Here is a 27,524-nt window from a genome sequence, read left to right as displayed (position 1 = left end):
ACTGGAAACAGCCTCCCAACCAGGCTGACATCTGTGTGTCCCACTGGGGTCTCATGATAGGTAGGGTAGAAGATATGCTTTTAGTTGTGCCAACAATGTGGAGAGAAAAAGAAGGGAGACACAGCCATCTACAGCAGAAACACCATTATCTGTCTGTCTCAAACACAGGGCATGAGAATTGGCAAGAAGTGTTCCAGCCAGTGGTCCCCAAATCTCACAGATACTTAGGATCACCATGGAGACCTTAGACAAGTTGTTCTGGAGTCTAGAGCTGGTCTCAATGATGGCAGACTGCCAGAAAAGTAGAGCGAGAATCAGTTGGCGCTGACTTATATATACTACAGCCTACTTGACCATAAGGGTACGATACATGAACATATACTGCTAAACAGGCACACAACAAAGAAAGAGTCAGTGTCCCCTTCTGGACCCAAGCCCTAACTGAAGGGCTTGATCCAAGGCTTTGCAGCCTATGCCCAGGCAGAACAGAACTGTGTCTTTGCTGGGTGCCAAGACTCTTTGCTGGGTGCTCTCTGAAGACAACTGCATTATCTTCAGCCAATGGGATATTGTCTCAGCTCCTGCAAGACTCTCCCACTCTCCAAATATAAGCTCAAATTGATTCACCAATGAATCTGCAGCTGACAGAGGTCGGTCTTCTGTACTCCATTGTATACCTGATGTGCTAGCAGGGTAAACATGAGCATGTCCCTTTCAACAAATGCTTTTCTTGTTGATACTGTCCAAAACTGTACTCTCTGTCACAAAATAGGAAGATGACCCTCAAGGGTGGCTTGCTCCCAGGCTTGGGCTCACCATAGACGGGCAACACACTCACCTCCACAGTGGGTGAAGCTATAGAGAGTGTACCCTCTGTTGCAGGCACAAATAAATGTGCCAGGGTAGTTGATGCAGCTGTGGTCACAGGTCCTTTCCAATGAACACTCATCCATATCTGTAATTATCAAAGAGAGAGCAGAGCTGATACCAACTCTGCTGTGTGAGTAGAGGTGTTGATACTGATCACAAGTTGCTGACCAAAGCAAAACAACACATATAAGAAAAACTGGGCGACTCATCCTCTCTGCTGCGGAGCTGACTGGGAACTACAGTCTTCCCAGGTTCCTTGGTTGTAAGTTCTATTGCAAGCTTTACTTGCTCTGAACTTCATATGATATCTCTCACCCACATTTATTTGCAAGGCTGAGTAATTTAAGTTATATAAATTGTGGGGTTTGTTGGTTTTGTTGTTTTAGTTTTTGTCAACTTGACACAAGCTAAGATCATCTGAGAAGGACGATTCACAATTGAGAAAATGCCTCATTTCTGGTCAGTGGGGACATTTTACAGATTAATAACTAAGGTAGGAGGGTCCAGGCCACTGTGGGGGATGATACCACCCCTGGGCAGGTTGTCCTGAGTGGTGTAAGAAAGCTATCTGAACAAGCCATGGAGAGAAGGCCAGTAAGGAGTTTCTCCAAGGTTCCTGCTTCAGTTCTAGCCTCCAGGTTCCTGCCCTGCTTGAGTCCCTGTCCTGACTTCCCAGAGTAATGGGCTGTGATCTGATGTGTAAGCCAAATAAACCCTTTACTCTCCAAGTTGCTTTTGTTCATGGTGTTTTGTCACAGCAATAAAAAGCAAACTGACATATGAATGAAGGCTAACAAGGTACCTGAAAATAGGCTCATACCCTAAGGGTACATTATTATAATATGAATGCTGGTTATTCATTATCACTGTTCTATTTTTGTTAGTAAATGATGAAACAAAAGGAGAAAAGGCTTTGGTTGGATACATTCTGGTTTCTCACTTTCTCTTGCAGAATTACTCTTCTGGCCCCAACAGGCCACTTAATCCTGTGTCTTAACACCCTCTGCATTAAAAGGATGCACTCACACTAATACCCTCAGTGATATTCTATGGAAGATGCTAAAACTGGATTGGCTATGACCTAAATTAGATGTAATTGGAAAACCTCTTGTTTTTGTTATGCTTCCCTGCACCCTCTATGTCCGTGGCACAGGGGGCTATATACCTAACATCTAGTAGGGATAAATCAGCCTCCGCCAGCTGAATCTGTGGATGTGATTACTTTTTTTCTACACCTTACTCCCAGAACTCTTGGGATGGTTTTAACTGGTGCCTCCAAATAGACAAGCCTGGGTCACCCTTAGTGGATGATGACCACACCATTGGGCTGGACCACTTTTCAATACCCAACATGCCATGAAAAGCTATGTTAGTAAAAGGCAAACATCTTAGCCAGATGTGATAGTGCTTAACATGCTAGCCAGATGTGGTAGTGCATGCCTGTAATTCTAGCACTTGGGAGGCAAAGACAGCAGAATCACCATGAGTTCAAGGTCAGCATAGTTTAAGCAATTTCCAGGTCAATCAGGACCAGATTAGACTCAAAATAACAACAAACATCTCTCTCTCTCTCTCTCTCTCTCTCTCTCTCTCTCTCTCACACACACACACACACACACACACACATACACACACACACAGAGAGAGAGGTGGGCAGGAGGCAGGGGTGGGAGGGGGAAGAGGAGAGAGGAGAGAGAAGGGGAGAGGCATGAATGGATCAAGAAAAATGAAAATATAAAATATAAAGAGCAAAATCTTGCAAAGCCCTTCTTCCCTGGCTTTTTCCAGAAATCCTGACTGTCTCCTCAGCAAATTGACTCTGTGCAAATATTTGTTCAACCAAGAGCGATGGATGGAAAATGAGAAAAAGTCATTTTCTTTCCTTGTACTCGATGCCGTTCCTTGAGATCTGTTATGAGCATCAGTCAGTCTCCGGCAAAGTGCCCTGGGTCAGTAGCTCACGCTAGCTGCTCACTGTGGACGTTTGCTTTGCCAAAAATAATGAGATCATTTTCCTAATTCCTTTTTAATGTGTTTACACAGCTTAAACATATTTCTTGCCCTATACATTATGAAACATTGTGTGGAGCAGCAAATTTGCTTTCCAAGTCAAACTGAAGAAAACCACAAAATAATTATCTAGAATTAACTCACCGAATTTAAAGGAGAGTGTATTTGAACTGCCTGGTAAATTATGTTTTAAGAACAAAGAGGGAAGAAGAGCTTAGCTTGCTCTGTAAAGTGTCTTTTTAAGAAGATGCTACATCTTTTGTCTTGAGTGTATATAGACGCTCATGTGTGTAGACACATGGTTACAACGGCCAGAGGTCAGCATCGGGGTCTTCCAGAACTGCTCCCCACCTTATTTTTTGAGCCAGGGTCTCCCACTGAACCTGAAACTTGCTAATTCTGCCAAACTGGCTGGCGGTTGAGCGCTAAGGATTTTCCTGTGTCTGCCTGGCAGGACTGGGACACACACACACACCATCACACTCAGGTTTGTATGTGTGTGCTGGCAATCCAAAAAAAACCACGCTATGCAGTAAGCACTTTGCTCGCTGAACATCTCCTGGGCTCCAAGTGTTACATGGCGTATTTTTATACAGTGTGGAGGCTTTGCTTTGTTCTCTGGTGTGAGGTTTTTGTGGTTTTGTTCGTTTGTTTTGCCTGGATCTCTAGCCAGGCTGGTCTCAAACTTCATGTGGACACAAAGATAGCTCTGAAGCTCTAGTCCTCTGCTCCTACCTCCCTAGTGCTGTGAGCACAGAGGTAAGCTACCCGCCACACACGGTTTATGCAGTGCAGTGCTGGAGGTCCAGGCTGGGTCTTTGTGCACACTGGGCAAACATTACCACCTGAGCTGCTGTACCTTCCGCCCTCAATGAGCCCCCAGGCTAAGACGTCTAACAAAATAAGTAAGGCAGTCCTTAGGCCCAGATATGGAACAAGATAAGTGACAGTGCATCTTTCCTGGTTCTTTTTCACACATACATTGATAGGGCATGAAAGCTATTAATCTAAAAATAGAAATGATGCTTGCCCTAAGTCAGTTGTTGACAACTGCTGCTAACCATATGTGGGAAGGGTACAGTTGAAAGGGAGTCGCAGGGGAGAGAAAGATGGATCAGTAGTTGAGAGCACGTACCGCTCTCACTGGGCAGATTGTAGCTCCCAGGAACACCCACATCAGGTGGCTCATAACCCTTGTAAGTCCGGCTTCAGGGAATCTGACGCCCTGATCTCTGTGGGCACCTGCACTCGCAGGCATACACCCACACACAGACATGCACACACACATATTTAAAAATTATTATTAAAAGTCTTTAAGTAAGAGAAAGAAAGTGCAGTCTCTAATCTTCCTCCAACCAGAGGAAGGTTGGAGGAAGCAAGGAACCAAGCTGAAGGAAGAAACCACCAGCTAGGTCTGGACTAGGAATTGACCGTGACCTTTTGCTAGGTACGGGTGTTATCCAAATCTACAGATTTCTCCCACCAACTTTTATCAAACATCCAAAAAAGTATCTCTATTATCAACATCCAACCATAACCCTGCTTGCCTCCATTTCTATTCTGTTTCTAGCAGTGGGTTCTGCTGTAATCACACCTGTTCAGGTTTCTAAAGTGTCCCCAAATGTTAACAGCTTAGCCTCCAAAATATATGTGAGCTACACTGTGTTTCCATTCAACCTAAGATGAAGCCAGTAAAATCCAGGCTGGAGCCCGAAAGCCACGTGTGTGTCAGGAGCAGGGTGAGCGTCTCTACCCAGGCAGGGCTCATTCACACCTTCCCTGTCCCAGCCAGGGGCCCCTGCACACCTCAGCTTCCGTTTCAGCACATACCTTGGCAAGACTTCTCGTCTGTTAGTAATTTAAATCCTTTTTTGCAACTGCAGTCAAAACTGCCCACGGTGTTTTTGCAGAAATGGTTACAGCCTCCATTCCGGGTCTGGCACTCATCGATATCTGTAACGAGCAAGCACTAAGGAATCACAGGGCAGCTGCCCGGCTACCCCCCCCCCACACACACACACCAGGGTCCCTGTCCTCAGGGAGGAAAACACGCCCACAAGAGCACTTAAGGATGCTCTCTGATGGTTCCCATCTTACAAGCATTCTTTTGTTGGGCTGAAAGAGAAGAGCCCCATCCAGCTAACAGTTCTGACTTCCCACGCCACTGACAAGCACTAAGGCACAAACCCTGGGAAGACGTGGTGATACCATGTTTTATTTTATTCCCTCTCCTAATGCCCTCCGAAGATGAGACAACCCCCATTAGTACACTTCCATTCTAGCTTAATGACTAAAGCCATAAGGGACAGGAGCTTTTGTTTGGGCAAATTACACAATGACCAAATGGTCTCAGTGTTTTTTTTAATGATTCCTGATACTTAATCTTATCTTCTCCCAGTTTCATCTCATAACCAGTTTATCTATTTTTTTTTATCATGCTAAAGAACTAACAAACCCTTTGTAGCCTTGCCCATGAAAGACCAGCAAGTCCTTAGGGTCTGTCTTCATCACTAAAAGTTAATGGTACAGTTATTCGTTAAGTGTTCTGGATAACAATCTTGGCCGTTATTTACATGTAATCTCCGGGCTATTATTTATGATTGGTTGATATTATCTGCTGCCGATGAATGCTCCATGAATCGCCCTTTGCTAATAGAGGCACTTGCCTGAAATGGATTATCTGATGCTTGCAGCAGCTGACCTCCACAGCAGTTAGTGTAATTAAGTCTCTTCTAATTAAACTTGCTCAATTACAACCGTCCACTAGCCCAGGGAAGAAAAGCTCTCATCAATATGAATCATAAGCAAATCTGGAAGTGCTCAAAGGCTGTGGAAGGGCAGGACTGCCTCTGCTTCATGCATCGGCAGTGCAGGACCCCCTCCACCCAGGCCCCCAGCCCCACAAGCCCGCAGCTCCAGGACAAGCGAGGGCTACCTGTACATGTCTTCCCATCCACCTGGAGAGTGAATCCAGTGGGGCAGCTGCAGTGGACGCCTGTTGACGTGTCCTTGCAGGTGCGGTCGCAGCCTCCATTGTTGACGGCACACGTTTCTGACGAGATGTAGGAAGGGCAGTTAGCTTCCTAAAGGAGTCCTGCTACAGATACTACTGTCTGACAACCCTGAAAGCACAGAGGGGTGCTCATGGTCACACCCGAGTCTCTGCTGCCTACAAGTGAGGTGGGGGAGAGGTGCTGCTGCAGCTCCTGATCTTGTGATTACTCGGGAAACTGGTGACCAGATAGGTCCCAGTCTATAGCAACACTAAAGGTTCCTGGTGACCCATGCCAACAGTCTGCTAAGTATGACCTCCCTCTGGCAGGCTGGACTGAGTACAGAACAGGGCAAAAGTGGAAATCCCTTCCTTATTCCAGAAGCTTCTCTTATCTGAGCGATGGCCCATCCTCACCATTCCTTTGCTACAGGCTAAAGACTTTGTCCTTACAATGCCAATTTAGTCTCTGTCTCTGTCTCTGTGTCTGTCTCTGTCTCTCTGTGTCTGTGTCTGTCTCTCTATCTGTCTCTCTCAAAAGGCCTGCCATAGCTACTGAGAAATGAACCCTGGGAGTTTCTCCTGTACACGGTCGTCCTCAGTGATAGGCAAGTACTAGTCAACATTCACTCTATGTTAGCACACTCAGAAGCTTCCCTAGCTACCTCATTTGAAAGTCTGGGGAACAGGCTTAGTACTAATTAAAAACGATAGTTATGTAGGACATGTGTGCTTATCTGGGCTTACTCTCAAAAATTCACTACACTGAGATTAAGTGTTTAAATGTGTAACTCTTTGGGGACAAAGAAAATGGAAGAGAAAACGAAAAAGATGTCAACTATAAGGAAGTGGCATGTCAAGGGGGAAGAGAGTTAATCCCTTGGAACTGCAGAGGGGCAAAGCCATATGACCCCAGAATGCAAAGAGGTCCAGGAGTTAGAGATCGAGATAGAATTTAAAAAAAAAAAGAAAAAGAAAAAAAGAACAGGTTTCCTAAGAAACAGTACCCACACCCCACACACCCAGCCCTGACACCCACACCCCTTATACCCTAATGCCCTATCCCTACCCTGCAAACCCACATTTCCCATATACCAACATCCTACTCCCACCCCAAACTTTTATTTCCTAATAGCCAGGGACCAGGTCTCAGCTACAATACAATTCACACTCTGGGGAAGTCAGACCAATGCATCAGGACAGAGGGGAGGAAAGGGTCTCACAGTTGGTTAGATGAGAGTCTAGTGCCTGGAAAGACAGATTTCTAACCCACACCACTCAGACCCAGCTCCAGAAATGTCTCTATCCCCACGCAAGGATTGCACCAAGCACAAGGATTCCTCATAAACTAAATCAACTTGCCCAGATGAAAAGACTTCAAAATGAAGGCCAGATGTGAAGTCACACCAATACAAAGATCATCAATCATTATAAGATCTAACTGACTTTTTAGTTTTTCACTATTGAATATGAAAAAATTAGTCAAGAATTGCTAGATATTTAGGATTTTACAAACATACCAAATCGAACAAGAAAAAAGAAACATAGAGAAAACAAAGATAACAGAGAAAGGGCTTGCAGTGATGGCTTCATGGTTAAGAGTGCATCAAACTCCAGCAGAGGACCTAAGTTCAATTCCCTCTAACTCTAGCACCAGAGGGAGCTGGTGCCTCTGACCTCCACTTTAAAAACATCCATTTCAAAAAAGATAATACAGGAGAAAAGAGAGAGTAAAATATGCTTTCGTTCTCCAGAGAGGCTTTGCCAGAGCCTGACAAATACAGAGGCGGAAGCTTGTAGCTAACCATTGGACTGAGCATGGGGTCCGGCTGGAGGAGTTGGAGAAGAGACTGGAGGAGCTGAGGGGGTTGGCAGCCCCATAGAGGGAGCAACAGTGTCAACAGGCCAGAGCCCCCAGAGCTCCCAGGGACTAAACTACCAACCAAAGAGTACACACAGAGGGTCCCACGGCTCTGGCCACATATGTGGCAGAGGATGGCCTTGTTGGACATCAGTGGGAGGAGAGGCCCTTGGGCCTGAGGGTGTTCTATGCCCCAGTGTAAGGGAATGTCAGAGCAGGAAGACTGGAGTGGGTAGGTGGGTGTGGGAGCACCCTCATAGAAGCAGAGGGAAGGGGGATGGGATAGGCGGTTTCTGAAAGAGAGGCCTGGAAAGGGGAAAACATTTGAAATGTAAATAAAGAAAATATCCAATTTAAAAAAATAAGAAGCAAAAAAAAATATATTGTGATTTCTTCAGGGTAGTAAGAGAAGCCCATGAAAAATATGTGCAGTTCCCTATAACAAAGACTAGAGGAAATGCTGAAGGGAACAAAACAGGGAAAGGGATGGATAAAAAAGACTCTTGCAGGAAGATTAGATGGTGGAAAAAATGAGAAATTTCTAGAAAGTGGAACAAAAGATACAGAGAGAAAAGAAGAGAATTGGAGGAGCTCGGGGCTGCTGCTGTCAGCAGGGAAGGGATGGAAGGCACCAAGTGAAGCCATACAAGCGCTTCTCATACACATGCAGGGCAGGAGAACCCAGACGCCACCTCAGAAAGGCCAGACAGGCCAGGGAGCACACCGCAGGAGCACGTTAAACTGCACATCGCCTTGAAATCTCAGATTACCAAGACCCTGAAAACGTCTAGAGTAAAGCTTGCATGGGTTTCCCACACTGGACCGAGAGACAGAGAGAGAGAGAGAGAGAGAGAGAGAGAGAGAGAGAGAGAGAGAGAGAGAGAGAGAGAGAAAGGAGGGAGAGGAGAGAGAGGGGAGAGAGAGGAGAGAGAGACAGGAGAGAGAGAGAGAGCTGGCGGGTAGTTCAGGTGGGACGAGGCCCTGGCTCCATTCCCAGCCTTGTGTACCCTGAGCACAGTGGCCATGCCTGTAATCCCAGCGTGTGTGTGTGTGTGTGTGTGTGTGTGTGTGTGTAGGCTGGGGACCCCACGGTCAAGGTCATTCTTAGCTCTAGTAAGTTTGAAGCTAGTCTGGACTACATGAGGGGTGTGTAAGTGTGTGAGAGAGAGGGGGGTGGATAGCATTAAACAATGGAGCACTGGTGTCAAAATTCTGAGGACAGAATATTCTTTCCAGCTCAGGATTCTATAATGAGCCAAATCCTCAAGGAAGGGAGAATGCGTACAAAGGCATTTTGAGAGACACAGGGCTTTTAGAAACTTCTATCTTATCCACAATATAAAGTGACAAACATCAAGGCTCTGCCAAAACAGGAGAGCAGCAAAGGGGGCTCCTGGACCCATGGGAAAGGCGCAGCTGACAGAGTGGCAGGCCAGGAGTCAGGCCCTCCCCAGCAGCGGGAAGCCTCAGAAGAGGAGATGCTCAGAGAAGAGAAGGGCTAAGAAGAGCGCTGCTGCCTCTGGACACACTGGGATGGGCTGAGAAAACTCTGCCAGAGGCCTGCAAGGGAACCGGCAGGCGGTTCTTAGAAAACAGCTCTCCGATTTGCAACAAAGAAAGCATACAATAGCAGTACATCACAGGACGAGCTGTGTGGCGATGCTCACAGTACTGTAAACACTTAATACTGACTTAAATTTCGATAAACCATATTATTAAGGGCTTCCTGGAAGGAGTGTGTGTGTGTGTGTGTGTGTGTGTGTGTGTGTGTGTGTGTGTTGACAGGTAGCTCTAAGAAACTCAATGGTCATCCAGTCTAGTCAAATGTTGGTGAGCTTGGGGTTCAGTGAGGAACACTGCACACTGTCTCAAAATATAAAGTGAGCCGGGCTGTGGTGGTGCACGCCTTTAATCCCAGCACTTGGGAGGCTGAGGCAGGCGGATTTCTGAGTTTGAGGCCAGCCTGGTCTACAGAGTGAGTTCCAGGACAGCCAGGGTTATACAGAGAAACCCTGTCTCGAAAAAAACAAATAAAAAAAAAATATATATATATATATAAAGTGGACAGCACTAGAGGGAAACGCCCAACATATATGTCTAGCCTTCCATGCTTATGTGCATGGGTGAGTGGTATGCAAGCAGGTGCATGTATGTACATGCTACATACACACACACACACACACACACACAAAGAAAAGGAAAAAAACTCAAGAGAGGGGTCAGAAGGGTCCCCTGCTTGGTAAGCAGCGGTGGGCCAATATCCTACCTGACCAGTAAACCCAGGAGCTGTCCGATGAACAGTTTTAAGTCGAACAAAACTCTCCAGAATGAGCAAAGTCTGTCTGGCCCCATGCCCACAGCTACTGCCTCTTCTCTCTCATCTCTAGCTTGACCGTCAGGGCTGCGGGCCAACTGTCTCATGTCCCTCAGCCAAGCGGCACTCTTCTCCATTCAGCTCCTCCAGCACTGACATTGGCTGAGTCAGAGATGGAAGGCAGGTGGGCACAAAACCAGACAAACTGCCACGCTAAGCTGGACGCTGCCCAGACGCTCGCTCTGTCGTTAGCGCTAATCAGAGGGAGAGAATTGGCGCTCAGTGGCCGCCCACTGCATCCCACACACTGGGCTCTGGGCACTTCTGCATACCATTATCTTTTTCAAATGTGTTATGCTTTTGTGTGTGTGTGTGTGTGTGTGTGTGTGTAGGTGTGCATGTGTCACCACACATGTATGGAGGAGAAAGGACAACTTGTGGGAGTGGTCCATTCTCTCCTTCCACCATGTTGTTCCCAGGATCAAACTCATGTCGTCATCAGGTTTGACAGCAAGTGCCTGCGCCCCATGTTTTTATTGTAGCTGAATTTGCTGATAACCATAAAAGATAGCTTTTAATACATGCATCCTCTTTACTTTCATTTATTCATTGTTGAGACTGGAGCTCACTCTGTAGCCCTGACTAGCTGGAACTTACCATGTAGACTAGGATGGCTTCTGTCTCACAAACATCTGCCTGCCTCTGCCTCCTAAGTGTTGGGATTTCAAGCATACACCACTATGCCTACCTTACATTTATTTCTTTTGAGACAAGGTTTCACATATCCTAGGCTGGCCTCTAATTTACTATGTAAGCAAGGTGGCCTTGACCTTCCTACCCTCCTGCCTCCACCTCTGAGTACTAGAATTATAGGATAAACCCAGGGGTTCTATACATGCTAGGCAAGTACTCTATTGATGGAGTCCCGCCCCAGCCCTTACATCTATTTTAAAGAGAGACTTACAGAGAGAGAGTCTCAGTGGTTTGCCAAGTCTCACACATAGTTGGGCAGTGCTAGGACATTAACTGATTATTCTAATGTCTTAGCACAGTACAGGGATCTTGGGGACAGTTTGGGGTAAAGAAAAAAAACATATCCTGGCTTCAGAGAAGCTGCTCATCCCAGTCCCGTCGGCCTTGGGGACGCATGAGCTTAGGCCTGATGCAATGAGCTAGAGAGGGAAGGGGACAGTGACAGAGCCAAGGAAGAGAGAGGATTGCATACCCATGAGCAGCCGCCGTTTCACCCGTTTATCTCCGTCTGCCACTGATGTGGCATTGCTCTCTGTCCCCTCCAGGATGGTGCCTTCTTGCTCTACAAGAGAAGCAAAGCCACAGCTGTCAGCTGAATGGTCCAGCTACTCATTGAGCAACCATTTCTCCTGAAATCTCAGACCAATGGGTGACCAAGGGCAGATGGGTGACTGTCTACTCCGTAACAACAAGCCATTCTAGGGCTCTGCAGGAAGCAGCACATTAAATGGCTGAAGAGCCTTGCAAACATTACGGATGGAAAGGGTTTTGGAATATAATGTGCTGGTCAGAGACTCCAGAAGATGCCAGCTTGCAGAAGCCTTGGTTAATGATAAGAACTCCAAGAGCACCACCAGCAAGGGTTATGCCATGAGACACAGGCGCTCTCTGACTGCAACTGTTGCTGCGCCGTCACACACAGCCAGCTCTAGGCTCTGTCACTCACCTCTTTGGAATACATTGTCCAGATCTCTAGAATGCCATCTTCCAGAACAGCCCAGTCCACGGGGAGAGGAAGAGCTTTCTAAAGAGAGAGGGACTCCCACCCAAAAGTAGGCCATTCCCCCCGTAGCATTCGAAGGGGCCTTGGGTATCGGCCACACCTCACCTCTAGGGCTAAGCACTATCAAGGGCTCCGGTTAAGAAGGGGGTTGGGGTAGGAGTGGGCAGGCTGGAGCAGAAATGACTCACCTAGGCAGCTTCGCCCATCAGTGTGCAACCTGTACCGTGGATGGCAACTACACTCAGGGCCTTCTGCCGTATCTTCACAGGAGTGCTGACACCCACCATTTCCATGGTTACAAGTCACTGAGGTCAAAATGAATCAATACTTAAAGTGCCGAGGTTTCCACAACCAGGGCTGGGTTTGTTTCCAAAAGAATTTTTTCATTTTTAAAGACAAGGTCTCACCATGTAACTGGCCTGCGTAACTCACTACGTAGCCCTAGCTGACACTGACCTCACAAGGACCTGCCTGTTTCTACTCCCAAGAGCTGAGACGAAAGGGTCCATCACCACACTTCCCCCCACGCCCAGTGCTGATTCTTTTTCTCTGCGGCTATCTGAGCATCTAGTGCATGTCTGACTCTTGAGATAAAAGACTTCCACTCAGACGTTGTCTTTGTGTATGCAGTGTATAATATATACAGTGTCATGGTATAAACCACGCAGAAACATAACCAGGCTTGAATGGAGTGATACAGAGCGATGGAGCTGAGAAGGCTGGGGTAGGGAAGCATCCCGCTATGTGGGGGGACTATGCCAAGTGATTCTACACCATCCCTTCCCTCTCTCTGGTGAAGTCTGCCTCTTAGCCCAGCTGTGCCCGGGGCCTCTAGAAATTCCCTAGCACTTTGTGTTTGGAACAAACTGACATTATTTAATTTGTACGATTACTAAATAGGAATATGGAAAAACTGAACTGCTAGATTGTGTGATTCTGAGATATGTTTCCCACCCTCTTTTTTAGGTTTGGGGGAAGTTGTTTAGTTGGGTTTGTTTATTTGTTTGTTTGTTTTTTCAGTCTCTTGAGATAGGGTCTCATGTAGCCCAGGCTGGCCTCCAACTCATTCTATAGCCAAGCATCCAATGATAACCTTGAACTCCCAATCCTCCTACCTTTACCAGGTCCTAAGTGCTGGGATCAAAGGAATGTGGCTTTTTTTAAGTCTTCAAATGTTATAATAAAAAGCATTTAAGCTGTGGCAGCTTAAAACATTTAGTAAAAGAAAAAAGAAAGAATTAAAAAGAAGACTTATCGGTTTGGTGAGATAGAACAGGGTAAAAGCATCTGTTATTGAGTTCAATCCCCAGGACGCATATGGTGGAAGGAAAGAATGATTCCCACAAGCTGTTCTTGTGTCCCTGAGCTGTGGCTGTGCCTGTGCCTGTGCCTGTGATTGTTTTTCTGACCTCTGTGTAGGCTGTCCCCACCTCAGCTGAGTGACAGTTCATACTTACAGATGCAGTCTCTCTGGTTTTTGGCCAGTTCAAAACCAGGCCTGCATTCACAGGCAACACCGCCTCTTGGGGCCTCCTTGCAGATGTGACCACAGCCATGATCCTTGTTCATACAGCTCAGGCCCTCTGCAAAACAGCAGTGTGTAGTAGGTGACAGGCTGGGAAGAGCTACACGGATAGACAGAGGGGAAGGCCATAGGCTTGCTGCCTGGATTTCTATTGGCCCCATAGTTTACTTATTTTTGTTTTATGAGACAGGGTCTTGCTTTGTAGCCCAGGCTGGCCTTGAACTCCCTATGTAGTTCAGACTTACCTAGAACTTGTCATGTTCCTGCCTCCACCTCCCAGGTACTCGGATTATAGGCATGTGCCACCCTCATGGCCCCAGCCACACTTTTATTTTTCTTTTTTTGGCTTTTCAAGTCAGGGTTTCTTTGTGTAGCCTTGGCTGTACTGGAACTCACTCCATAGACTGAGATAGCCTCGAATTTATAGAGATCTTCCTGCCTCTGCCTCCCAAGTGCTGGGGTTAAAGACATGTGCCACCACCGCCCTGTTCCAGCTGCATATTTTTAAAGACTACATCTGACTGGTGAGACGGCACAGTGGGTAAAGGAAGCCAAGCCTTGCCAATTGAGTTTTATGCCCAAAACCTTCATGGTAGGGGAGAAACAATCCCTATAAGTTGCCCTCTTCTGTGTATATTCACAATAAACAAATAAAAAGAATGTGCATTAAAATCAGGCTGGGGCTCCAAAATATGAAAATGAAAAATAAAAAGATGGGTGGTGGTGACACACACCTTTAATACCGCACTCAGGAGGCAGAGGCAGGCAGATCTCTGAATTCAAGGCCAGCCTGGTCTACAGAGTGAGTTCCAGAATAGCCAAGGCTACACAGAGAAACCCTGTCTTGAAAAACTTAATAAATAAATAAATAAATAAATAAATAAATAAATAAATTGGGCTGGGGTAATTAAAATATAAAAGATTTCTTTTGTCACCTAAGAGATGGGATCCCTCAAATTTTTCTAAAGAAGAGGAGTTGGGGCTGGAGAGAGACTCAGCAGTTAAGAGCACAGGCGGACCTGGGTTCTGTTCCCAGCTTCCACACGATGGCTCACAACGTCTATAACTTCAGTTCCAGAGGATCCAGAACCATCTTCTGGCCTCTGTGGGCACCATGCACACACGTGATACACAGACATACATGCAGGCAAAACACTCATACACATAAAATAATCTTTTAAAAATAAAGAAACCCTCCCAACAAAGCGGTTTCCCAGGAAGCAGAACCTGACCCTTCCCATCTGCCATGTATTTACATCGGTCATGAAGTGCACACAGACACCTGCCTGGAGGCTTCTCCCAGTGACCCTCAGTCATCCTCTTGGCCCCTGCCTGAGAATGCTTAGAGCATCACGCCTCTCACAGACAGCATCATACAACAACACAAGAAGAATAAACGACAAGAGGAGAAGGCTTCCTGCTTGTGGGTTCCTGTAGCTGCCGAGAAATGAGGTTAGCTGCTCTGTAAGAGTCTATTAGGCCCAATCGGTCCTAACAATGGTGATGGGAAAGAGGATACATCAGGTATCTGGTATATTACAGGTAGCTGTAATCATTGCTGGTTTAACAAGTCAATCATGTGACCCTTTAATACAGTTTCATGTTGTGGTGACCCCAACCATAAAATTATTTTTGTTGCTATTTCATAACTGTAATTTTGCTACTATTATGAAAAGTAATGTAAATATGTTTTGGACATAGAGGTTCTTCAAAGGGGTCACAACCCAAGGATTGAGAACCACTGATCTTTAAACACTGATGCAACAGCAGAAGAAGCAGCCGTGTAGGCTGTCAGCAGCCTGCCTCATCGGGAAATCAGTTCATTGAAACCTGGCTGCCTGGGTGCCAAGCCCAAGCATATACTCAAGATGTCTTCTCAGTCAGGGATGCATTAGTGAGGATGTGTGCACATACTGTTTCTTGGCACCGGTGTAAGACAACCCTGAGACGTCCTTAACAGTGGAGTTCTGTAACCTAGAAAACTGGAATACCCAAAACATAATCCACACATCAAATGAGGTACAAGAAGAAAGGAGGAGTGGCCCCTGGTTCTGGAAAGACTCAGTGAAACAGTATTTGGCAAAACCAGAACGGGGAAGTGGGAAGCGGTGGGTGGGAGGACAGGGGAAGAGAAGGGGGCTTACGGGACTTTCGGGGAGGGGGGGCTAGAAAAGAGGAAATCATTTGAAATGTAAATAAATTATATTGAATAAAAAAATCAAAAAAAAACAAACAAACAAACAAACAAACAAACAAAAAACAGTGGAGTTCTGGTTCTCAGCGGTCAGAGGACCTCGTAACTAGAATTTCTAATTCTAGAATTAGGATTATTTTAAACTTGAGTACTGGGAGGCTTTATTTAGCTTTGCTAGGACTGAACACCATTCTGTACTCTACACCTAAAACTATAGCCAATAGACTTTAAAGAAAGAAGGAATCTCCTCTCTATGCCTGTGTGTCCTGGGAATAGTTACTTCAAAAGATATTTCTATTTCAAAAAACAGTACAGCAGTTAAGACATCCTCCAAGTCTCTTGGGTCTGTCCAAAGACCACCTTGCTTTTCACCCGACAGTTCTGAGCTCTATGCTCTGCACACAATCTGCTGCGTGCTGCTGGGATTCATCAGCCCCTGCCAAGGGCTGCTGTCAAGTAGCACAGAAAGAAGTTTGCACTGGGTTGCTGCAAAAGTTCTCTCGGCTCTGGCTGATCCTTTATGAAGATGTCATTCACACCCCAGTACTGAAAAGGCACAGGAGGGGAGAGCTACCCATGGAGGGAGAGTCCTTTCCTCCCCCAAAAGACCCAGCAAGTCCTGTGTTTGCCTTTGGGTCAGTGGAGCATTTGATGTACTTGAGGCAGGATGGTTCTTGCAGGCAATTGTTACAGTGCTTGAGATACAGCGTAGGAATCCATAGAAAGTCAACCCCCCCCAAACAGTTCCCCCTTCACCTCTGGATAGTTTGCTCTTTTGCTGCCCCTGGGCAGTTCATTTACACAAAAGAGATTTTATAAGAAAACCAAAAGCCATCAGAGAAGCTGCCCACAATGTCCCCTCATAGCAAACTGGATCTGAAGTTGCCAAGAGGTGATGAGGATGAGACAGCTCTGAAAATGCAGATGGCTTTTCAAGAGGTGACCCCAAAAGCCCTTGAGTACCCCAATTCAAAACAAGGCCAAGCTTAGAGGAGGCAGATGGGTCTGGTTCAAGCCAGGAAGGACAGCTAGGGCCTAATTTCTCTAGGACCTGGTCTGGTAGCCGTATCCAAAGCTAAGGGTTCGCCAAGAGGGAAGATGCTCAGAACCCGGAGACGCCCCCAAAAGTTTGCACCCTTGCCAGGCTTCCTTCCACTTTAGGATATTTCTGGAAACTTAAAATAAGGATGGGAAATACTTTACAAACAGGAGCTGTGTGCTGCTGCAAGCCCAGTCTTCCTTGTCACTGATGTCTTCTGCAGCTAGGCCAGAGCAGCAGAACTCTGGCTAAATACCTTCAAAGCAGACAAGACAAAAGAGAAACACCCATTCTGACAGCCGAGCACCCCTGAATGGGAACAAAGGCAGACCGAGGGTGAGGTTCCCCTCCATTACATGGGTGAAAACACACATTGTCTTTATCACAGCTCTGGGCTTTCTAAGCTTTTTTAACAAAAAATTCAGTAGCTTGAGTTTCCATCCAACTCAGCCACTAGGTCTCCTTGTTGAAAAATACTTAGTAAATAAATTTTTTAAAAACAAAACAGTAGCAATAGAAAATACTAGCCTGTGACATATGCTTTATACGCCTTTTTTTTTTTTAACCCATTTTCCATTGTGGATTTTAAAGTCTTTAAATACAGTCTCCAAGAGCCTACTGTGCACATGAAGGAGGAAATCCTTAGGAATGATTGTTTTTAAGAAGTCATTTGGTTGAAGAATTAAAATCCTAGTGTAGCAGCAAGTCTCCATTGCAAACTGCTGTAACCTGCTGGCTCACACTGGCAGGAATTTGCCTAGTAGTCAAACTGAAATGCAACTGAAAATCACAGCACTTTCAGACCACAGCAACAATTCTTGGATTTGGGTTTTAGTTCCAGACATTTATATTCGTGTTAAGTACCCATCAGGGGATCCAAGAATGTCTGAATTGTGGAAGAGTTAGAATTCTAATACAGCTCACAGAAAGAACTCATATTCACCTCTGCTCTGAGAAACCTGTAGGAGGGGAGAGGAGGGCGGTGCCAGGGCTCTGGACACAGGCTAAGTAAGAGAGCAGAAGCCGGAGCTGTGCGGGAGGGCAGGGCCTGTGTGGGGTGCAGAGGCAATGGCTTTACCAGCAGGTCCTCCTCCCCTCAGCCACCAGAGGACAAAGCCAGAGTGACGCCCTGGAAGCAGCTTTGGGCACCTGAAAGGAGACACACCCTGAGACTCAGGTCACTCTCTGCCTGGCCTCTTAAGTGATTCCCATCTCCAGTCTGGTCATGTGAAACTTCATCCAACGCCACCAGAATCTAGAGACCCCAGCAGGAAGAAAAAGCCACCACTACTCTTCAAGGGTCACGCCTAACATGAGATCAGAAATCAGAACCAGTGTTTTGTGACTCCTTCTCCCCTCTCCCCCATGAGCACTGAGAGTGAACAGATGGGGGAACCTCAACTATCAAACACAGTGCTCCCCAACATCATGACATTCTGTCAAGTGTAACCTAATCCACCATTCTTTGAAAATACAGTGAAATCATCTTCCATGAAGAAACATTTGAAATGTCCACTAAAGCCATGGTAAATAAGAAATTTATAAGTTTGTGATTAATAATGGAAGAACTTAAAGTGACTTCTCTCTTAAGATATGGGAATCCATACGTATCATATGCTAAAATGAATGAATCGTCTAACATTTGGGCTCTAAAGACAGGCGGAAGCAACACCAGAGAAATACAGCCACTAAGATAAGCCTATTTGACTTAAGAAAAAGCAGAGAAATAAAAAGATGACATTTGGTGAAAAACCAACCGATTGGCCACTTGCCCTTGATGCCCTCCCCAAAGACTCCCACAAAGCAGTAGGAATTTAAAACTAGTAGAAATAAAAGACATAAACTCAAAGCAAAGAGCATGAGAGGAAGGCCTTCAGAAGAGCAGTAATGGCTGAGGAGGGTGGGGGTAGGGCTGTCCAGGGAGGGTGTTTTCTCCCCGCCCCCAACCCCCACAGAGCCCTGGAAGCTAGAGCCCAAGAAAAAGAAAACTCAGGGAAGGACCAGGAGTGCAAGAGGCTGGGCCAGGAGGAGGAGGAGGAGGAGGAGGAGGAGGAGGAGGAGGAGGAGGAGGGGGAGGAGCCAGCTCCCACCCCACCCACACCCCCAGCCCAGAGCAAAGGGCATGCCTGCACAGGCACTGCGGTTTTCAGCATCTTTTTGAAAAACTTGGCAAATCACACACCTCACTTCTCTGGACCATGTACTGAGGTTTGAAATGTACTCTATTTAGAGATTAGGATCAGAGGGTGTGAAAGTTTGCAAGGACCTCAGAGATCCCACAGCCTGCCACGTTGCTAGGTGACAACCACGAAGGTAACAGAGCTTGCCGTGTCTCTCTAGCAGCACATTCTGGACTTGTCCCCAGCTTCTAAGACTTTCTAGACACTGTGCTTTCCGGCTAAAGTCATCTTGTATGCGAGGGGGTGGGAACTCCGATGAGACTCCGCCCCCCACCCTCAGCCAGACTAAGTACCTTCTGAGCGGTGAATGCAAGTGTGCTGATTGTCACTCAGAAAGAAACCTTCTTTGCAGTGACACTCGTAGCTCCCCATGACGTTGGTGCAGGTGTGCTGGCAGCCGCCATTGTTCTCCAAACATTCATCCACATCTGGAGAGAGAGAGGGATCGAGATTGGCTTTCATGGCTATTTCCAAAGCCCAACCCAGCCAGGGGCCTCAGCTGCTCCTGCTAAGCAGAGACAAGGTCCCTCTTGTCCTTATATCACAGAAACTCTCCAAGCCAAAGCCAAAGGAGCCTGTGGTTGGTTCACCCAGCCCCCATGGGTCCACGGGTCTAGGGCTCACCTAGTCAAGCTCAGGGAACAAACACAGAAGCCAATGAACACCTTCAATTTCTAAAGCACAGAGCCAGATGGGTGAGATAATGCTTAGCTTCCTGAGAATGCCTTCAGGAGAGACAAAGACAATGTACAATGGCGTCAAAGATAAGAGAAGGGTGGGGCAGAAGAAAGGAGCTGGGTAACCTGTGATAGTGTGCTATCAACACCGGGGCCTTTACGGGGAAAGCTGATAAGAGATGGGCCTTAGGATCCTGCAGTTACAAACCTGGAGAAGAGATTCCAGGCTGAAGGGCCAGAGCCCTCCCCTAGCACAGAGGCAGGGAAGCTTGGAGTATATTGGATAGCAGTGAGTCATTCCATTTGGCTAGAGCCAGGGAGACGTGGAGGGAAGTCACAGGAGATGCATTCGGGAAGATAGATTAAGGCCACAATGCTCTGGGTCTTAAATAGCAACCTAAGAAACTCCTATTTCACTACAGTGGGGTGAAGAAGTCAAGCCCCTTCTTTGGGGGAATCTAAGTAGTAGAGCAGACCAAAAAAAAAAAAAAAAAAAAAAAAAAAGCAAAGCCTGAAGTCTGGCTTTCTCTCTGTCTGTACCCAAAACAACCAAGCCAGGGCTGTGGGTGGAGACAGAAGCAGAGTGGCTACCCTTGGGATAAGCCCTAGAGGCAGGCATAGAAAACTGCTGGGTAGACAAGATGCCCCGGGGAGTGTCACTCTTCCAATGCTCCTTGGAGGAAAGGAAAGAAACATGGGGAAGACTGATGCTGGTCTCAGAAACAGGATGGAGACTCAGTTTTGCTCCCAGTGTATAAAGAGATATCCCACCAGACTGAAGTGTAAGGCAGGGCCCAGCGGGCATGAGGGAGCAGAGGTATAGAGAACACTGTGGAGCGGCATGAGCCCAGCTTTGAACACCGTGTTCAGTTGCAGAAGGCAGGAGGGCCAAAGCCAGGAATGTGGGAAAGAGGAGACCAGGAGCAGAAAGGTGCACGGCCAAGGGGAGAATTCTGTCAGTGACAGGAAGGGAAGATGCAGAGAAGTCAACAGGAGCTCCCAGAACCAGGGAAGGCAAGTCAGAAAGGCAGGAAGTAAGGCTCTCAGACCTGTTACTGCAGCTCACCCCTAAGGGAACCTTCCATCCACGATAGCCTAAGAGCCTGGCACAGCTGCCCTGGACCACTTTCTGGCCTGTCTTCTCAATAGTCTTTGTGGGTCCCCATCAGACTGTGCACTCCTGAGAGATGCAGATTTCTGTCTTATAATAATATAAAATAGTGGTTGGCAGAGCACTGGAAAGTTCATTAACTGATCAATTGATGAGCAACAAGGAACAAGTCTAATATCTCACATGCCTATCACTGACTCCTGGGTGTATCTGTAACCAGAAAACTCACATTTAAATGTCTGTCATCTGGTTTCAAGCTTCAGATCTTACAGACAAGGGTCCTCCTACACTACCAAGCAATGTTCTCCTAAACTGATGGGACCACAGCCATTCCCTGAAGCCTAACAAACTTGCCCTGTCTGTGCCAAAGGGTGAAGGAAGCACATTCCGGAGAGAAGCCTGTACTGGGACGCTGGCCTAGGCATTCGGCAGCAAGGGCTCCCAGTAAGCCGAGAGGCTGTCTCCCCAGTGTGCCTGAAGGCACACTCTCCTGAGCCCCATTCCATAGATCATCTTCTACATCTTCTTCCCAAGCAATCAGCAATGTGTCATTAAATTGGATGACACAATGAGATGGAATGAATACAGTATGCATCCACATGACGAGTATGCGTCAGGAGCTAGTGCCTATCTTCAGACTCTGCCTTGTGGCAACCTCCAGACTCCCTGACTGCATCCTCCAGAGACAGCGTAATTGGACGGTGGTGTCTGTTAAACATCTCAGAAGAGCAGATGCCACCAAGCCAAATAGCTGTGACATAACTCACCATAATGGGAACTGAGTCCAGGTGGGCGGGCTGAGGGGAAGAGTTGCATTCATTTCCCGTGTATTTGATTCCCAGACTACGGCACTGGGGGCCTTGGTGTCAGAGCATGCTGGCTGCTGTGTTTGTAGCTAATGTGTGTTTGGCAGGGGCTGACCACAGGGAGAGTCACCCAAGAGAATACAGAGAACTGCTATACCAGACGAATGTGGGCTCTGAGCTCTTTCTTGCCACAGAGTGTCTTGTCACAAAGGGTGTAGAAGTCCCTCTGCGCTGGTCCCACTCTTCCAAATAAACAGCATTCCCTCAGAGCTTTCTTTCTCCTCCTCCTGTTCTCACATAGCCCAGGTTGGCTTCAAACTCTCTAGGGAGCTGAAGATAATCTTGAACTCATGATCCTCCTGTCTCTACCTCCAGTATACTAACATTACAGGTGTCTGCTACTATATCTGCTTTATGGGGTGCTAGGAACTGAACCCCGGGGATTCGTGCTGGCTAATCAAACATTCTACTGATGGACTGGAGAGATGGCTCAGGTTGAGAGCACTGACCACTCTTCCAGAGGACCTGGGTCCAATTCCCAGTATCCACGTGGCAGCTCACAACTGTTTGTAACTCTAGTTCCAGGGGATCTGACACCCTTACACAGGCATACATGCAGGCAAAACACCAATGCACATAAACTTTTTTTAAAAATTAAAAACATATTCTACCAACAGAACTATATCTCCAACTCTCTGCTGCCTTCCTTTAAGGAACCCCTAGTCTTTGCATGCATACTCAGTATATGCTTGGGGTCTCTACAAGGCATGTGCTTGGCAGACTCCATGAAGAAGCCCAAGTGAGTGACAAAGACATTCCACTGAGACATTGTAGGAGGACTGGAAATCTATGGGCATGCTTGTGTTCAGAAAGCCCCACTTGGATGGCTCAGCCTGCTGCTCTCAGGAAGCCCCACCCCACAGTAAGAACCAGGTCAGCCATCAGGTACCAACCCTCAAAATGATGCTTTTGGCAAACCAAAGGGAAATCAACTGCAACCTCAACACGAGAAGGTATGCTGTCCAACAAACTGAAGTCTTGTCTGACTTTTGATTCATTGTGATTTATTTCTGCTCTCAGGTTTGTCTTCAAATGTATTCTTTTAAGTGCTGCCTGCTTATGAGGAGTTGATACTCCCCTAGACACCCATGATATCTGACTGACAGCCGTAGGCTTGGAAGCCCACATGGCCTGGGCCTCTCTCATGGAGGTCCAGACAGGAAAGGCCCACACCAAATAATAATGAAATATCATATCAGAGCTGAATCTCAAATGGGAACATTCTCCTCCTCTTCTCCCTCTTCCTTCTCCTCCTCTTCCTCTTCCTCCTCCTCTTCCTTCTCCTCCTCTTCCTCTTCCTCATCTTCTTCCTCCTTCTCATCTTCCTCCTCCTCTTCCTTCTCCTCTTCCTCTTCCTCCTCTCCCTCCTCCTCTTCCTCTTCTTCTTCCTCATCCTCTTCTTCCTTCTCCTCCTCTTCCTTCTCCTCCTCTTCCTCTTCCTCCTCCTTCTCTTCTCCCTCCTCTCCCTCCTCCTCTCCCTCCTCCTCCTCCTCCTCTCTTCCTCCAGTGCCCAACTTTTTAAACATAAATTCAGCCTGGGAGGAGGGATTCAGATGGGTGTCTGCATGTGCATGAGGTCAGAGGTCAATGTCAAGTGTCTTCTTCAGGTGCTTTCCAACTAATATTTTGAGTCGAAGTCTCTCATTGGCTGGGTTCGGTCATCTGGCTAATGAGCTGCCTGACTCTGCCTCCCCAGTGCCAGTTTTCACATGAATGCTGGGCATCCATCCAAATGCAGCGCCTTGGCCTTGTACGGCAGGCACGTCACCAATGTACCATCTTCCTGGCACGTGTATGGCTTTTTAAGCTGACATCAAGGCATGACTGTTCCTACCACACCATAAAAGAAGGTCTGAGACAGACCCTGGTACGCCAGAGAAAGGCTCATCAGCATAATGTCCTCCTGTAGGGCTGACAGCTTGAGCCTAGCAAAGCGAACACCTGCCTGGTGTGCCGCATCCTCCTCCCAGACTAGGCAGGCCCATCCAGCAGCACTTCTAGGTTCTAATCTAGTGCTCACAAGAGGAGCTGGTGGCAACACTGCATTCCTCGCTTCAGGGACTGTAGTGCTAGTTGATATGTATGCCTTGTGGAAGTCTTGGAGGGTGCTTGAGAAAGCTTTTGTCTTTCTTTCAAAAAAAGAAAAAAAGAAAAAGAAAGAAAGTGTAGGACCTACCTGGCTGTGACCTAATCCAGATCTCAAGCAAGAATAAAGACATAGTATTAAGGATAGTTGGGACCCTTTCACCAGAACACCTGAGATCAGAAAGTCGGTGTCAGAAATCAGTAACAGCAGTAGCAGTAGTGGCAATGGCCCCCACCTCTTTGGACTAAATTTACCTATCCAGTTCTCTGTCACATAATGTCTACGGGGCCAAAACCCACATTTCCCTGATCCTTGAATCACTTTTTTTTGTCTTTTTTTAAGTATATGTACACAGGGTCTCATGTGGCCCAGACTGGCCTCAAGTTTGCTCTGAAACAACTAAGGATGATCTTAAATTATTGGTCCTCCTACCTCTGTCTCCTGAGTGCTGGGATTACAGAAATGTACCATTCTGGTTTTGTAGTCCTGGGGATGGAATGCAGGGTTCTGTGCACTCTGGGCAAGCATTCTACTGACCGAAATGGACCCCAGGTCCTCCCTTTTTTTGCTTTCATGAGTAAGTTTTCAAAAAGAAAGAGGCTGGTAGAAGGTGGGTAGAGGAAAATGTTTTTCTTACCAAGACAGTTATGACCATCATGAGCCAACATGAAGCCATCAAAACAGGTGCAGCGATAGTTGCCTGGAATATTTAAACAGTCGTGGACACAGCCTCCGTTGAGTGCATTGTCACATTCATCCATGTCTGAGAAGCAAAACGGAAGTGAGTCCAGCAGGTGCTACTTCTTTGAGAGAGATATGTATGCATTTACCTATTAGCCAGCCAGCCCACTTCTTAGAATCCACCCAAACACAAAAATAAACAAGCATGAATCTCCATTGTTGTATTGTTGGAGATTACAAAATACTAGAAGCAACCTAGAAGTCCACATTTAGGAGAGCAGTCTAATGGGTGTGATATGTGCTGGCTGGTCTTATGTCAACTTGACACACAAACTAGAATTATCTGAATGGAGGGACACTTGATTGAGAAATACCTCTATATGATCCAGCCATAAGGCATTTTCTAATTAGTTATTGATGAGGGAGAGTCCAGTCTATTGTGGGTGGTATTGTCTCTGGGATGGTGGTTCTGGGTTCTCTAAGAAAGCAGGCTGAGCAAGCCATGGGGAGCAAGCCCATAAGCAGCACCCCTCCGTGGCCTCTGCCTCAGCTCCTGCCTCCAAGTTCCTGCCCTGCGTGTGCTGTCCTAATTTTCTTCAATGATGAACAGTGATATGGACCTGTGAGTGAAATAAGCCCTTTCCTCCCCAAGTTGCCTTGGTCATGATGTCCAATCACAGCAATAGAAACCCTAAGTAAGACATGGTATATTCACTTGACCACTTGACAGAGTACTGTGTTGCTCTAAAAAAAAAAAAAATGAAGATAGTCTCTATGAACTGATTTGGAATCATTGATAGAACATATTGTTAAATGAAAAAAATCCAAATGCAAAAGAAAGCCTAGAATACTTTAAGTTCAAGAAAACAGTCTAAGGATAAGGAGATCACGGGACAGAAGAGAGTGCAGAAACAAATACAGAGACCCACAACTGAGATAATGTGGAAGATGAGAGACCTTAGGACACTCAGTCCTAAACAATAGATCTCCATCAAATCCCTGCCCCCAGGGATCAGGGACCTCTGCAGAGGAGGAGGCAAAGAGTTAAGAGACAGAAGGGTTGGAGGACCCTGAGGTAAGGCCCAACACACACACACACACACACACACACACAAACACACACAGAGAGAGACTGGGCAGCGCGCACAGCGTCAGCATCAGATGGGGTCCTAGAGCTGAAAGAGGTGGACACAAGCCCCATCTTTAACCCAAAAGCTTTCTTCCACTGATAACCACTTGCAAACAAAAGTTTACTTTTCTCCAAGGGAGTCTCAGTTGGAAAACAAACTACTATTCTTAAGGGTGGATTGCATGTCCATCCGTCAGTCCATCCATCTGTCCGGCAGCAGGAGGCCAACAGACAATGAGCTCAGTAGCATCTTTGGAGGTGCTTGGTCTCAAAACGCCATGTCAGGGAGTTGTGTGGGTTTGGTTTTTTTGTTTGTTTTGTTTTGTTTTGTTTTGTTTTGTTTTGTTTTGTTTTTCAAGACAGGGTTTCTCTGTGTAGCCCTGGCTGTCCTGGAACTTACTCTGTAGACTAGACTGGCCTCGAACTCAGAAATCTGCCTGCCTCTGTTTCCTGAGTGCTGGGATTAAAGGTGTGTACCACCACTGCCCAGGCAGTTTTGTGTTCTTATGAGATTTCTGAGTGTATGAACGAGTGGGTCTCTTCACCTGCATCTGTTTCTTGTGCCTTCTCTTGGTCTCTTTTTCTTCTGTTTGTTCTGTCCTGTTCCTGTTTGTGTTAGTTTTTGTCCGCAGTCCCTGTCTGCGGGCTGGAGAGACGGCTTGGCGGTTGAGAGCACTGACTGTTCTCAAACTGACCCCCAGTTTGATTCCTGGCACTCACATGGTGGCTCACAACTATCTGTAGCTCCAAGAACTGACACCCTAACACAAACATACATGCAGGCAACGAACCAATGAACATAAAAATAAATAAATCATGTCTAAAAAGAAAAGAAGAAGCCTGTTTGTTTTCTAACGAAAGACAGAACAGAAATGGATCCAGATGGGAGGGGAGGTGGAAAGGAACTGGGAGGAGTGGAGGGAGGGGAAACTGTAATCAGGATAGATTATGTGAGAAAAAAAATTCCATTTTCAATAAAAGGAGATAAAGACAAGAGGTCACAAGCTTGAAGCCAGCCTGGGTTTGAGGACAGCCTGGTTCATATACTCTGTCTCAAGAACAAACAAACAAAGGCCGTGGTATATCTATCTGTACAATAGACTACTTATTCACTGATAAAGAGGAAGTGTGGATACAGACTGCGCATGACACTGCCTCCCCAGCAGCACTCCGAGAGAATCAATTCACACACAAGGAACCTGGATTAGAGGAGTCTGTCTACACGAGGCATCCGGGAAGATACTCATTGCTAGTTAGCTGCAGCTGGGACCGGGAAGGGACCAGAAGTAAATTACTGGTTAGCTTTCGCTGAGGAAGGGCTGGAAATGAAGTGTGCATGGTGGATATTACTGAGAAAGTAAAATGTTAGAAAACTCTGTATGTGTGGCTGCACAACTCAGACAGTTTATTACAAATCTTTGGGTTGCATATATAAAACTGGAGAGATTTATGGTATCTACATGATACATCTGAAAATTCGTTAACGAAGAAAACAGGCTATTTGCTTATTTGTATAAAAGACATAAAGGAAGAATAAGCAGAAAACCAGAGGGTGAGGGGAAAGGAGCAGAAAGAGGAGTCATGGGGCAGGGAGAGGGGGGGGCAAGAAAGCATCACACCTGTGTGAGGATAGCAGTTTGGTACAGTCTGACTCTTAGAAATGCAGTGAGGTTTTATTTGTGTGCATAATACAAATATCCAGGAGGTATAGGGGATAAGAATGAGTGAGATATAAAATGAAACAAGCTAAGTATATTATGAATTAAAACATAACAGAGACCCAGCCATAAAGTGCTCCCCTAGATAACTAAGCAACCACTTACTGGATGTCATAAAAGCACAAACTGCTGAGTGTCCTACTCTAGTTAATAAATACTGTGGTTAGCGAAACTGGGGTCCTCACAAGACCAAGCATCAGTAATCCTGTAAATATGTCCTGTATCTACCAAGGTTGAACAAAGGTAAATAAGGAACAACAGTAAGAACTGAATTTTTTACTGTGTGAGGAAAAACCTGCAAGACTAGAGTGACTTGGCTCTAGCACAGAAGTCAAACTATCAGAACTCCCCATAGTTTAGATTCAGAGTTAGATTCAGGGGAATAAATCAAGAATAAATAAGCTAGGCATGGCGGTGCACATCTATAATCCCAGCACTTGGGAGACAGACAGATCTCTGTGAGGTTGCGCTCAGCCTGGTCTACATAGCAAGTTTCAGGACAGCCAGAGCTACAG

General features: G+C 46.4%; 1 protein-coding gene across 2 annotated transcripts in view; it reads right to left on the bottom strand.

The window, feature by feature from the left end:
- Scube2 (signal peptide, CUB domain and EGF like domain containing 2) overlaps window positions 1–27,524 on the bottom strand; it is a 69,494-nt gene that overhangs the window by 37,015 nt on the left and 4,955 nt on the right. For both annotated transcript variants that reach the window (XM_052201375.1, XM_052201385.1), the window contains exons 3-10: window positions 24,119–24,244; window positions 19,035–19,169; window positions 13,261–13,386; window positions 11,992–12,108; window positions 11,273–11,362; window positions 5,816–5,932; window positions 4,711–4,833; window positions 839–955 (exon numbers count right to left, since the gene is read on the bottom strand). In XM_052201375.1, the coding sequence (XP_052057335.1) occupies window positions 839–955; window positions 4,711–4,833; window positions 5,816–5,932; window positions 11,273–11,362; window positions 11,992–12,108; window positions 13,261–13,386; window positions 19,035–19,169; window positions 24,119–24,244 (951 nt within the window). The remainder of the gene's footprint in view (window positions 1–838; window positions 956–4,710; window positions 4,834–5,815; window positions 5,933–11,272; window positions 11,363–11,991; window positions 12,109–13,260; window positions 13,387–19,034; window positions 19,170–24,118; window positions 24,245–27,524) is intronic.

The sequence above is a fragment of the Apodemus sylvaticus genome, chromosome 1, assembly GCF_947179515.1.
Source record: "Apodemus sylvaticus chromosome 1, mApoSyl1.1, whole genome shotgun sequence".
Taxonomy (NCBI): Eukaryota; Metazoa; Chordata; class Mammalia; order Rodentia; family Muridae; genus Apodemus; species Apodemus sylvaticus.
This window is presented reverse-complemented; position numbering and strand designations above follow the sequence as displayed.